Source organism: Ascidia mentula, chromosome 1, assembly GCF_947561715.1.
Source record: "Ascidia mentula chromosome 1, kaAscMent1.1, whole genome shotgun sequence".
Classification (NCBI taxonomy): Eukaryota; Metazoa; Chordata; class Ascidiacea; order Phlebobranchia; family Ascidiidae; genus Ascidia; species Ascidia mentula.
In genome coordinates, this window is record NC_138566.1 from 23,136,588 (window position 1) to 23,150,415 (window position 13,828).

Sequence of the window (13,828 nt, forward strand, 5' to 3'; positions counted from 1 at the left end):
CACGTAACGTTGTGTAATGAGCTTTTTAGTCCTCCTCACCGAGGGATGAGAAATGTCATGCAGTGCATGGAAAACGTGTTTGCGCCATGCTGTCGGCACTACAGGTCGCGGTACACCAGTGGAGATGTCGCAAAGAATGTCGCAACCATCCTTTGCGAAATTAAGCACTTTAAAGTGGAGATTGGTAATCGACGATCGATAATCTGCCATTTCTTGCTCATTTGCTCGTTGTGCTGCAGAAAGAGATTTGGGATCAAACTGTGGTGCAGAAAGTTGGACCTCCGCTACTAAAGATCGGGAAAGAGCGTCAGCGACATGATTATGCTTGCCGGCGACATGCCGTACATCTGTGGTAAATTCTGATATGTAAGAAAGATGTCGTTGTTGACGACTCGACCAAGGATCGGAACATTTTGTGAAAGCAAATGTGAGCGGTTTGTGATCAGTGAAAACCGTAAACGTACGACCTTCAAGGAAATATCTGAAATGACGTACCGCCAAATACAAAGCCAGCAACTCTCGATCGAATGCACTGTACTTTGTTTCCGCTGGGCGAAGCTGTTTGCTGAAAAATGCCAAAGGTTTCCATTCGTCTTGAATAAATTGCTCAAGTACAGCCCCAACAGCTGTTTGCGACGCATCCACTGACAAAGCAGTGTCAGCCATTGCCTGAGGGTGGCTGAGAAGCGTGGCGGTTGCAAGCGCCTGTTTAGCTTGGAGAAACGCACGGTTGAGTTCATCAGTCCATATTACTTCTTTTTTCTTTGTCGCTATCGCTTTGTAAATGGGTGACATAATTCGTGCCGCAGATGGTATAAAGCGATGGTAAAAGTTTATCATCCCATTGAACTGTTGGAGGCCCGCTAGGGTCGTGGGTCGTAAAAATGCTTGAATGGCCTGTACTTTTGATTGCAAAGGCTTAGCTCCATTTTTGTCGACTCGGTGTCCGAGAAAGTCTATTTCCTTTAGACCGAAAGAGCACTTCGAAATGTTAATAATAAGTCCATGGTCGTTAAGCCTCTGAAATATTTGCCGAACATGCGTTACATGTAGGACTGCCGAGGAACTGGCGATTAAAATGTCATCCAAGTATACAAATGCAAATGGCAAATCCTGACACACAGAATCCATTAGACGTTGGAAAGTTTGCGCAGCGTTTTTTAAACCAAACGGCATGCGCAGAAACTCGAACAAACCAAACGGCGTTATCACTGCCGTTTTAGGAATGTCGGCGTCAGTTACAGGAACTTGATGGTACCCGCGAACTAAATCAATTTTAGAAAATACGCATGCACCTGATAGCTGAGCTGAGAAGTCCTGTATGTGTGGAATGGCGTACCGATCAGCTTGTGTCACCGCGTTTAAACGCCTGTAGTCTCCACAGGGTCTCCAGCCACCGGACGCCTTAGGCACCATGTGCAAAGGTGAGGACCAGGGGCTTGATGAGCGACGGATTATTCCCATGGATAGCATCCGCTGGAATTCCTGTTTAGCAATCATCAACTTTTCCGGCGGCAGGCGTCGTGCTCGTGCATGCACTGGCGGGACCGATGTGGAAATGTGGTGTTGTACTCCATGCTTTGGCCTCGTGGAAGAAAACTGTTCGTTGGTTAAACCAGAAAACTCATCAATGAGGTCGCGATACGTTGAGTCAACTCCTGAAACGCAGGGTTTCAATGCACTATGTTCAGCCGTGCCAGTGCACAAACGGCGTCTTTTAAAATCCACACACATTCCCTTCGCTTTTAAAAAATCTGCTCCAAGCAGGGGTTTGGATACATCGGCAACAGTGAAACTCCACGCAAATTTTCCACACGGCAGGTGCAGGAAAAGCTTTTTTGAACCGAACATGCGTATGTTGGTTCCATTGGCTGCTTTGAGTGCCGAGGATTGGCTCTGGAAATGTCGTCTTTCATAGACCGTTGGCGGAATTACGCTGACTTCTGCACCGCTGTCTACTAAAAATCGGATTTTTGAGTTTCGGTCAGAGACGAAAATGAGATTGCTTTGTCCGCCGGCCGTCGAAAATATTGAGGACGGCCGGCTTGGTCGTTTCCCTGATAGGCACATGGCTTGCGGCATGCTTTCGCCTTTGCACCAAAGCGTTGGTGGTAGTAGCAGAAATTGTCATTTGTTTGGCGTAGTGTTGGCCGTAATTTGGCAACTGCAAAGTTGCAGCTGTCTTCCCTGGCATGCCATAACAAATCTGCCTTCTTTGCTAGAGACCGAAGATCTACAAAATCCTCTTTTGCCAGATTAATACGAATTTCTTCTGGCATTTGTTGGATAAACAAATATTCAAAAAGAAAGCAAGGTTTATGTTGACCCAGCATTGCTAGCATTTCATCCATAATAACAGTAGGTTTACGATCCTCAGAACGGGGCATGTTTAGCAACTTAGACGCTCGTTCGTACCTTGACAGACCTAATGTATGAAGCAGTTCTTCCTTGAGCGATGCGTACTTGTCTTCTGCTGGTGGAGAATCAAGAAAATCAATGAAACGTTGGGCGGTATCCTGATCCAAAGCCGCCACCACGTAGAAGTACTTGGTTTGGTCATCTGAAATTCTTCGCAGTGCGAACTGTGCTTCAGCTTGCTTGAACCACACGCGGGGTTGTTTCACCCAAAATTGCGGTAACTTCAGAGCAACAGCGTGTTCTTCCATTTTATCAGCAGTCGTGCTTGATACTCGGGGTCACCAATGTGGCGATGTTTATTCAGGCGCCAACAAATCAGAATGACGGGCACTTCAACGAGCAACATAAAACGAGACACATTTAGAAAAAGGCAATCGACGCATGTCACGGTTCGATAAATACGCAGTAGTCGCTACAAGCTATTAATTTGACTCCGTATGCAGAGCTGCAGAAAGACCCGTTATCAGACTAGTGTTAATGTGTCTGGGTAGGCTGGTAACCGAGAGAGCCAAAAACTAGAGTACTAACTGTTAAAGACGTATTACAAAGCATTTATACAATAAAAGGTAGATAGATCTGTCTTCTATTAAAAAGCCAAGTTATAGGCTGTTGGAGTTCTGCAAGAATGACTGAATTTTTTGGGGTAAAAAAGATTATGTGGAAAATTAAAGAATATCAGATTGTGTTAGAATTAATCAGGAAACATGCGTACGTATCCCTCTTTACCTCCTCCGTGTTAATATGATTTTTTGCTGTATATGATATGGTATGTGTTCGTGTTTCCTTCCTCTTGTGGTTCGAAATTTAACCGTTGTTATCGTTTTGTCCTGGTCGTACCAGGATTTGCCGGGAAATTATTCTGTTTACCGTTTGTTAAATGCTCCAACAAAAGAAAATATACACTAAAGTAAGCGTCAAACCCGTTAAAATCAGATGGCTCTTGTGCATGCCCGAAAGGGCTTGCTTCGCAACAGCAATATGTGCAAGGCTATTTTTGGAAATAATGCCAAGTTTAGGCACGTCACACTTCATGCTTCTTAACTGGAGATGATCTTGTTAAAAAGGGAAGAGTTAGGCAACCGCTTAACAATTTGCGTAACAAGAAAATGTCAATAAAAGATTGGGCGAGGACAAGTTTATGACATTAGTAGCAAAAGATATATAAGTTCCATGTAACGAATAATGGTCAAAATTAAAATTACTCGTGAATTTTATAAGCATTTTTCTTCCAAAAACACCCAAGCTAAAGGAAGTTTTCCTTAAAGGAACAAAAAAGAATGTAAATCTCAGTGATGATGCTGGTACGATAGACGATCAACTTTCCACCAACAATCAACGTCAAGCAGTTATGTCCAAAAAATTATTAAAATTTCGGTTACCGTTATTTTAAACTGAATGACCTAAGCCAGTGGTTCCCAAAGTGGGCGCCAGCGCCCTCCTGGGGGCTTTTGCAATCTTGCGGGGGGCGCTGGAGACCAAATGGGCGATTGGGGGCGCTAGGAAATAAATGACCGAATGGGGGGCGCTTGGTCATAGGGCAAATTTTCTCTTATAGCGTAAGTCAGTGTTTCCCAACCGGTGGTACGTTTTACCACTAGTTGTACGCAACCTCCTTCCAGGTGGTACGTGAGCACCTTTCCGTAATTTGCGGGTATAGTTAGAATTTAAAAAACTAATTTCCAAATTTTCGATAATTCACACTCAATGCTACTTTGTAACACTCAGTTAGGTGGTACACGACGAAATTGTTTTACCTCCAAGTGGTACGCAACCACAAAAAGGTTGGGAATCACTGGGCCAAATGATTTAGTCCAATCTTTGTATAATTTATGCTACTTCAAAAGAGCCTTTTCTCGCATGCTGAACTAAAAGATATTGATTCTGACGTCATAACGAATTTTTTATGTATGTCACAATATGTTATCAATCAACGCTAAATAACCGCTATTCGAAAATGAGGATTTTCGGTGGTATGGTTTGGGAAACACTGACCTAAGCGACGAAAATATAAGATAAATAGACATAATGACATAACCGAAGGTGACAGGCGTTTATACTTGACTTTGCAATATATTTTAATGACAAACCATGATTTGCAGCAGTTCGACCTTAAACCTAGTGCCTTATTGCGTTAAGATTTACATCCAAACGGTTACGGTAACGGGGTAAAACTGTCGATTATTATGTCAACATCATTTACTTACTTCGGGCATGACAATGGAGCGACTACAATGCAGACTCATCAATCGTTACTCAAAGTTCTGTCATGAGAATGATTCAGACATAAAAAAGCAAAATTTCTGGGTGGTGACCACATTTTCTGATCGTCATGTGCCAAAATCCCATGTGTTTTGTTACCAGGAATTCTGTTTGTAGAATAATCACAAAACTTTACAGTGAACAGTCTACAAATCCTGTCGCTTTCGAACTTATCTAACAGAAACATCGCCAACTGCTGTGGACTTGTTTTCTACAAACGTAGTTGCCCTACCAATGAATTTTCGTTGTTATTATTTTCTCCAACGGAAGAAAGACTGGAAAGTTGTACATAAAATGTACATCTTGGTTGTTTGGTTGTTGTTATTGAATCTTCAAGCACTACGCGCTTTTGGACAAAGTAAGATATATATATTTCGATAAGGCAAACCGGACAAATAAGTATTACAGGCGCGCTGTTCAAAAAAATATTTAGAAACAAAATCCAAAACATATCGGCAGTCATTCAAGGATATACAGCAAAAATGGTTTTGTGAATCCAAAAATTTGTCTGTCTGTGTGCCGGCTCGTATTAATCCTTGTATCTTTTAAACTTAAAGGTATTTGTGATCATCCAATCCTACTTGCGGCTTCGGAAGTCAAACAAACACTTTCTTTATCAAAGCTTATCCTCAACTATCCTCCTAAGGATGGGTGTTACTGGAGGATTAGACCTCCTAGAGACTTGAATGTTCTGTTTAGATTAGAGGTTAATGATTTCGAAGATCAACACGGCAAATTAACGGCAAGTTTATGCAGGCCTATACGGCGTTTTGCAATTTCCTTTCTAGACATTTGTGTTGCGAAAATATTTTTTTATACATTAGGAGTAGGTAGCGCTTTGTATCTTTGGAACGAGAGGTAATTTTCGTCGGAAACAGGGGGTAAAACGGGCCGGGAAAATTTGCCATAAAATCTCGTGTTTTCATATCTTGTGAGTTATAAAAAGGTCCAATTTTGGTGTGCGCGATTTGGATGTAAGTTGGAACGGAAAGTTATTACTATTTTGATATAATTTGTAAACTTAGATGCTACGTTCTTTATATCAACGACTCCTATACTTTACAGTAATCTTAGAAATATGTTTTAGTTTTATGACCGGGATCACGACGAATATTTTGCGGTTGAAAATAAAAGAACATACATCCTTAGATACAAGGCATTTGTGTACTTCCACTCTAATGAAATTCCGGAAAATAAGGATCTTAAGCTGGTCTACTGGGCAAAAAGTATGACAATTTTAAATATACTCCCATATACCTTTAAAAATATAAAGCTATACATTTCTAAACAGCAGATTTAATTTGTTTTCTCAGTATTATCACTTAAACTAGGCGTATTATGTTACACTACTTGGTTACATTAAACGTAAGGTTTTGTTCGCCATGCAGAAAATTGTCAGAAATCGTCTACACATATATAAACATGCGAAAACCAAAACCTGCACATCGCAAATGTATTATGTGTTAAGTTGTATGTCGTTGTATGTATAAATCTGTTTATATTTGAGGTGTTTGCGGTGAAAAGAATGTTGATGCTGACGAAAGAGATTCATTTTTACCTTCACCAGACTATCCCCATGATTACCATTCAAATTGTGATAGTACCAGAGTGTTAACCGCACCCCCTGGAATGAACGTTCAAATCCAGTTGAAACAGAATTCAAGTTCCGATTACAATTTTCGCGCGTTGAAGGCAAGTTAGTTGAGATTTATATATGGCGATTTGCAATTTGGATATCTTTTATCCAAAATCTTGCTACCACTTATTGCGCGGCCAAGAAAAAAAGTATTTTCATTATTACGTAAAACATGATTTTTCTAAATTATTTCAGATTATGGATCCTGTTAACAATGTACTTGTTGATGTTGATGAAAACAAATTTTACACCAGTATTGGACGGAAGCTAAAAGTGCTATTCACTAAATCCATACGGTCAAAGGGATTTCGTCTGTTATACGCCGCACCTGGTGCATATATGAAATACTATACGATATTCTTCCGTGCAGATGTTTGCGGAAACGTAACTTTTTACGCCTTAAAAAGTATTTACTTCAATTTCGTTTTCCTGAAAAGGTGCGTGCGGAAGTAACAATCTTGATGCTTTGCCGGGTGTTGATTCGGTACTTAATTCACCACGGTTTCCAAATTTTTACCCTTCCGACAACAACTGTACCTGGGTGATTGCGGCTCCTACCGACAAACAAATCATGTTTAGGATGATTTATGATATCGAAACCAAACGCAATGGGTTAGTGGTAAGTTAATGTACTTTTGCAACCCAAACTTGTCAAAATATATGATTTTGGGGTTCAAAAATGGGTTTTTAAAGAAGCACAACCATGTACAACATAGCTACACAAAAGAATTGTTTTTCTTGTATTATAGCGAATCATATTTTACACCTTATGGTTTTAGATTATAGACCTCGCGAACAACGCACCATTTAATGTTGTTGAAGGCCTGAACTACACCAGTGTTGGAAACAAGATTATGGTTCATTACGTTGGTCATGATTATAACCGTCTGATTTTGGGGTTTAAAATGATCTTCCGCACAGCAGGTACAGCATGACGACCTAACTTATAGTCGTGAATAGAATTGTCGTGTCAGAAATACTTTTATGAATGTTGCGACTTATATGCTAATTATGAGCCTCAATCCGGGTCTAACAATATTATTTATGATCGATGGGAAATCCTATTTGATTAACGCATTTGACATAAGATCGCACGTGAGTTCTAATTGTTGTGTTTTCCTAACCTGACTTTAATTGAAACTTGATGCAAACATTCCAACAATATTTATTTAAAATGAACAATTTTGGGTACGAAATTAACATGCGCAATTATACCAACGCCAAACTGAGTGAATTTACGCCAAAACGCACAGACAAAATTGAACAGAACCAAATCACAAAACCGATGAACTGAGATGAACACAGTACAGCTGCGCTGCCCTGCCTCGGCCCTCAGCTAAACGCACACGGAAAGTTACATTATTTAAACCGGAGAGAAACAAAGCGAACGAAGTGTTGTGAAAAGAAAGACGATGAAAGAAAGCTAAGGTTTGCGGACATGGAAGAAAGGTGGATTACTGAAAGTCGATAAAGGACAGTCACATGGGAAAACTTAAAGTCTGTAAACGACCAAGTCACTTGAGATTAATATGACGTCAATACAGCAGTTAAACCATATAACATAAAGGACAAAAAAAAACAAATTACATGAATAGTCAGCTGTTGCTATCGCTACATTTAGAAATGAAACTCGCTTGCCAAGATGATCTAAAAATACCAATTACCCGTAACCCAGTGGAGAGAGACGCCAAAATGACAACTGGCCATGCAACCTTAAGTCCATTAATGCAACCGTTGACATGTAACGTAAAATCACGTTACAATGAAATGAAAGTGTCTATTAAAATATTTGAATGGTGGTAATTCGACAGTTAATTTTATTTACACTGAAAATTTATACGCTGAGGGTTCGTTGATGAGTAATAAATGCCTGCAAGAATTTAAATGATTTACCCAGCAAAAAGTTATATTTGCACGTTGGAAATACGTCAAATATGAGGAAAGTGTTTGAATACAGTAAACAACATACAGTCGCCAATTTGTTAAAATAGTTCATATCTAAGAATCCCCCGGTACAAGGATCGATCCTCTATCGTATTCTTTTCCTTTCATTGACTGCAGCTCTTGTTTAGTAGATTCAAATTGAGTTGATGACGAAATTTTTCTTGGCGTTGAAAAACAAACCTACGTGGGTTCGCCGAATTACCCAGGATGCCGAATTGAAATATTGTTAAATGAGCACAACCTTTGCATGCGATATCCTCGCTCAATATTTATAAGTTTTTATTAATTTTCAGTTCCCGCGGAAAACGAACAACCCAAAATTTCGAAAAACAACAGCACAGGTGCGTGTTTCCTACTTCCTGTTTTGTGTTGATTATTGCATGTATTCTTTACTTTGGAGAAATTTGCGGCGAAAAAGAACGTTTTGCTTACGTCGATGATTCCTTTCTTAACTCTCCAAACTTTCCCGATCCATATCCTCTTAACTGTGAATGTATTTGGAAAATTACTGCGCCCATTGGCACGAAAGTTGAGATTGAGACATTGTTTTGGGAGATTGAAAGTGAATCCGACAAACTGGAGGCAAGTGTATTGGGATGTGTTTACGGCGTTTCACAAATTATGCGTATTGTGTTCTTACAATTCACAATATTATCACTGCAAAATAATAACCAAGGGCAGGTATCATTTGTTTAACAATAAACCAGAATATTTATACCTTGTTTCAGATTATAGACCTTGCCAACAACGAATCACTTGTTGTTGGTAATGGCACGTCATATACCAGTATTGGAAACATGTTGATGGTTCATTTCTTCAGTGATGAGTCAATAAGGTTCAAAGGATTTAAATTGATTTACCGCGCAAAAGGTACAATGTGATGATGCTAAGTTATATTTACACGTTGGAAATGCGTCAAATGTGAAGAAAGTGTTTAAATACAGTGTCTCACAGTCTTCAAATTGGTAAAATAGTTCTTATCTAAGAATCCCCTGTACAAAGGATCGAACCGTTGTCATATTCTCGTTCGTTTCGTTGACTGCAGCTGTTGTTTAGAAGATTCAACTTGCGGTAATGCCGAAATTTTACTCGACGTTGGAAAACAAAGTTTCTTGAACTCACCGAATTACCCAGGAGATGTTCCTCCAAATATTACATGTGTGTACAAGGTAACGGCCTCACAAAAGACCCAAATCCGGATGATGATTCTAGATTTAACTAAGTCATATGTTCTAGAACATTTGAAGGTAAGTTGTGGTTTTGTATATATCACTCTGTTCTTTCAAATTAGTTGTTAATCTTGTTCATATATCCAGATCCATGACACTTTGACAGATGACGAAATCATTCCGTACAAATATTTGACCAAAAAGCAGTACATATTTTTCAAGTCCAACAAGCTTACTCTTACATTTAGTAGCAATAATGCAGTACCTATTGCAAGGTTCATGTTGTTATTTGCAAGTGGTAAGTTTCCGTTCAAAAGCAGCAATATAGGTTTATACTAAAAAGGACTTTTAACTAAAAGATGTTTTTGTGCTACGGTATCAGATTTGGTTGATTTGGTTTGTATTTATTTTGTTTTTGATTTTTGCATCACTTTAGTTTCGATTGATGAAAGCTCGGACGAAGTAACGCCCAGAAAAAAGATGGAAAACGGTTATGGTTTGTTTTAGTTTTGCAAGCCATAGCAAGTAGCGTGTTAGTGTGAAAGTACATGTAAGCACTGTTCTTTGTAGGTTCTTGCGGTAAAAGGGATTTTGAGATTTTTCCATATGATGATCAAACTCTCACTTCTCCAAACTTTCCCGGTAACTATCCTCCAAACAGTAAATGTGAATGGAAAATTACGGCACCTGTTGGCATGATTGTAGTTACCATGTTGCTTACATGTGATATCGACGAATTACATGGCTAATTGGAGGTGAGTATTGCTTCATCATTTTCTGGCTGTACGAAATGCATTTATCGGTAGTGAGGAAAGTCAATAGTCTTTCCCATATAAACAGCATTACTCACATGGATTTAAAGCATGCTGTTTTCATCAACATTATTAAAGGTGTGTTGTTTCAGTTATTTGACCCAGCCACCAGAATATATGATGTCGTAAGACCTTTCTACACAAGTAATGAACACAAACTGACCCTTCGTTTTGCCAGTGATGCAACAGTCGGACGAGAAGGTTTTCGATTGGTCTACGCTGCTGCTGGTAAAATGCTCAGTAGTGATTACTCGAAACGTGGTTGTTAACAAATATATATTAGCGTTTAAGCTTTTGATGTGAAGGCAATAGCAACTGCACGTGCTGTTCACGAAAGCCTCACAGATGATCGATATTCATGTTCCATATCCAGATATTTTGGCGACAGAGTTTACACAATAACATTACGCAAAATTGTGGACTCTAATTAGCAACAAAATCTTGTTTCACATACAGAAAGGTGCGGCAAAGGAACACACATCGCTCGTCTTGGTTTTCTGGGGTCACTATCTTTGCCACGTCGTCGTGGTAAAGACCCGTTTGTATCGTGCGTGTGGACAATTGAGGCTCCAACTGGCCAGAGGATTTTGATCGAATGCGCAAAATCTACAATGGAAGAATATGGTGATTCATTTCAGGTAAGTTGCTGAAATATTGGATTTTGATCTAAAGTGAATATTGTTTGGAATGTTCGTTGCATGTTAATTTTTGCCACAAAAGTTCTTTTCTTTTCTAAATACTGCAGTACTTTTACAAAAATGGACGAATACTGAAGAAAATACACCAGGTCTCCATCCCATACGTTAGTGAAACAAACGAGCTGATCATACGTTTTCAACTCATCGCCCCGGAAAAATTTCGAAGGAATGGATTTAAAATGACATACACTGCCGTTGGTAGGGTTTGCTAATTCTTTGTTATCGGTTTTTGTGTTACTCCATTTAATAATGCCAAAAATTGACTGCTTTACTAATAAATATAACCTTAATATGATAAGTTTTTACCAAATGCAAACTGTGGACTAAATAAAATGCGGTCCTGATTTTGTTTGGAAGCGCTTACTTTCCTAATGACTCGTTGCACCAGATCGGCCTATCACAAGTAGAAAGTGGCGTCCTCATTTTGTTGTTTAAATCGGATCAGTTTGAATACAAAATTTAATTTTACAATGCTTTTGAAACTCTATCTTTGATTGTTTGCAGTGGGATCTGACGATGCAACTACAAGACGAGTTCCAATTCAATAACCTTGAAAACCTCGGTAATAACTAAAAACATTTGCAAAATATCTGTACTCATGTTTTCAAACAGAGAGGTTATGTTCGTATTTGATAAAGATGCATAAAGACGCAAGGCTTGCTAATAAGATTACAATCCTTACATTTTGGTTTGCTGGGCATATAATTGCAAGAAAAAGACCATACAAATTGTGATTTCAAATTGAGTAAATCCAGCACAAACGTTGCAAAGGGCACAGCATTTGTGATTGAGACATTTGTCAAAGATTTATACCATCACCATAACCTCTATATTGGTGTTTACATAAGAGTTAATCACTTTAGATTTAAACTTGTACTAACTATCAATTTTGTATTTCTAGAAAAGAAGTGTAGTGGTTATAAAAACTCATGAAATGGCTGGCTGGAAATATACAATTGTCTTCTACGATAAAATGTATAATCGTCATCTGTCCGGAGTCATATCTGGACGCCTGACGACTGTAATAAATGTACATGTATTTGGAGAGAATCTCTGCTGCAAAAGATATTTTTTACATTATCGTAGTAATTAGGTTTCGTATAGGGAGAGGGGGGGGGGGGGGGGGTAAGGGTTGGGTAAGGGTAAGGATAAGGGTATGGCTAATACTCTGTGAATACGGCAAGGAGTCTGTTTATTTGAAGGTTGAAGTTTGGTTTTATTCCATAGCAGGTTGTGTAAGAGCAAGAGCGTTGTAAGTAGGTATTAATATCTCGCCGCTATTTGGTGAGACAGCCTAGTTTCCCACGTTCAGGGTTTTGTTAACTGGCAATTATTTTGTCCACTAGGACCCTTATACGTGTTGATATTCACTTGTATGTTATATTTTAAAAAACGGTTTACAAAATCAACTATATTTCTCTACCTCCACAACATTTTTAATTAATGTCTAAGTATCTGAAGAAGAAAATACGTTCAATTACTCAAACTAGGATTTTTACTTGGTGGATTTTTGCATATTTCTATTCACCTTCTACATTGCAACTTCTAAAATATTTGAATTTTTGAACCAACATGTTTAGAAAGAACAAGTTAGCATAAAATTACTTGCAGTTGGGGAAAACTCTGTTAATGCATTGCCACCGACCTTAAAATTTGTTTTAGTATTATGCTACGATAAAAGTGTATTGTGTTACAAGTTGGTAAGAAACGCATTTCCAGATAAAAATAATAAAACGGCTTTTAAACTCCGTATAAAATCGTTTTTTCCTTAACATACGGAAATGTCACAAAAACCACTATATTTTTATTTACATTTTTATTTTTTAATAGTGTTTTTAAACGGTTCGTCATACGCACAATAATGAGTGTCCCATATTATTTGAATGTAGAAAATCACATTCAACGTCTGTTTCCTACATTTTTCATTAGTTTTTTTACAACACGTCAACCACATAATTGTCCTCACTTCTCTCCTTACACATTTTGCGTCACAAACCATATTGATGCTTGATTGATCAACGCAGGTTGGCAACACCAACTTGCAACACAGCTCTTCGAATTTCTTACAAGTCGGCCTGTCTGCTTTAGCGATTTAACAAATATGGTTCAGTAGAAAATCTGTACTTTCCAAAATTCCCATTTACAGCAAGTAGATAACACACAATATGCCTTCCTTTTTCACAATTATAATTGAAAAAATTCTTTCCTACAGGGCAAGTCCATATATGCTAAATAACCTACGCAAGCACTTGTATGAAAAAAATTCCAATTTTTTTATGTTTTGTTTTGTCAGTTTACCGGTTGTCGTGGTATGTCCCTGCTGAGCTACCGTGGGGTACGACTGCGTCTCGGCCTCGCACCCCAAGGAATCCGACTGAGTCTCGATGGCAACTTGGCCTCGTAGGCAACTTGCCTTCTCTATCTCAAGGTTTACTGTTGGAGTTAAAGAACTCTTTTACACAAGTCTGTGCGTCTTCTAAATAGTCTAACTCCTGACTAAACACATACATCCACCAAGCTTCAAGCCAGTCCAAAGTTGTTCATAAATCCATTTATTGATAAACCAACGAATAAATCCAAGTACAGTACAGTACAATTGGGGCTCCTATACAGTGTACTAAAGCAGAACCAACAGCCTAGACCCTTACACAGCAACAGTTAAAACACACTGATTTTGCAGGCGCTAGTCGCTCTGCTTATATAGTCTGCGGTTGGCCACACGTATTGATACCTTATTTGGAGTTGTTGCGCAACTTGAATGCAACCTGAAGTTGACCGATTTGGTCGATTACGTCAGTTATTTATATAGCTTAATTAACTAAGTGCCCTAATAGGTTATTTATGTATAGGTAGACTTTGTTTTCAGAATAACTAAAAGTAGTTGTGTTTATT

The 13,828-nt window shown here is 38.7% G+C and overlaps 1 protein-coding gene across 1 annotated transcript; it reads right to left on the bottom strand.

Annotated features, from left to right (window-relative positions):
* Positions 1-1,958: 1,958 nt before the first annotated feature.
* On the bottom strand, positions 1,959-2,666 carry LOC145890008 (uncharacterized). The gene has a single exon (XM_082981057.1). The coding sequence runs from the start codon at positions 2,664-2,666 to the stop codon at positions 1,959-1,961; it is 708 nt and encodes a 235-aa protein (XP_082837183.1).
* Between the last annotated feature and the right edge of the window lie 11,162 nt (positions 2,667-13,828).

Excerpts from the sequence above, each read along its gene's own strand:
- LOC145890008 (XM_082981057.1), bottom strand. The coding sequence starts at position 2,666 with ATGGAAGAACACGCTGTTGCTCTGAAGTTACCGCAATTTTGGGTGAAA.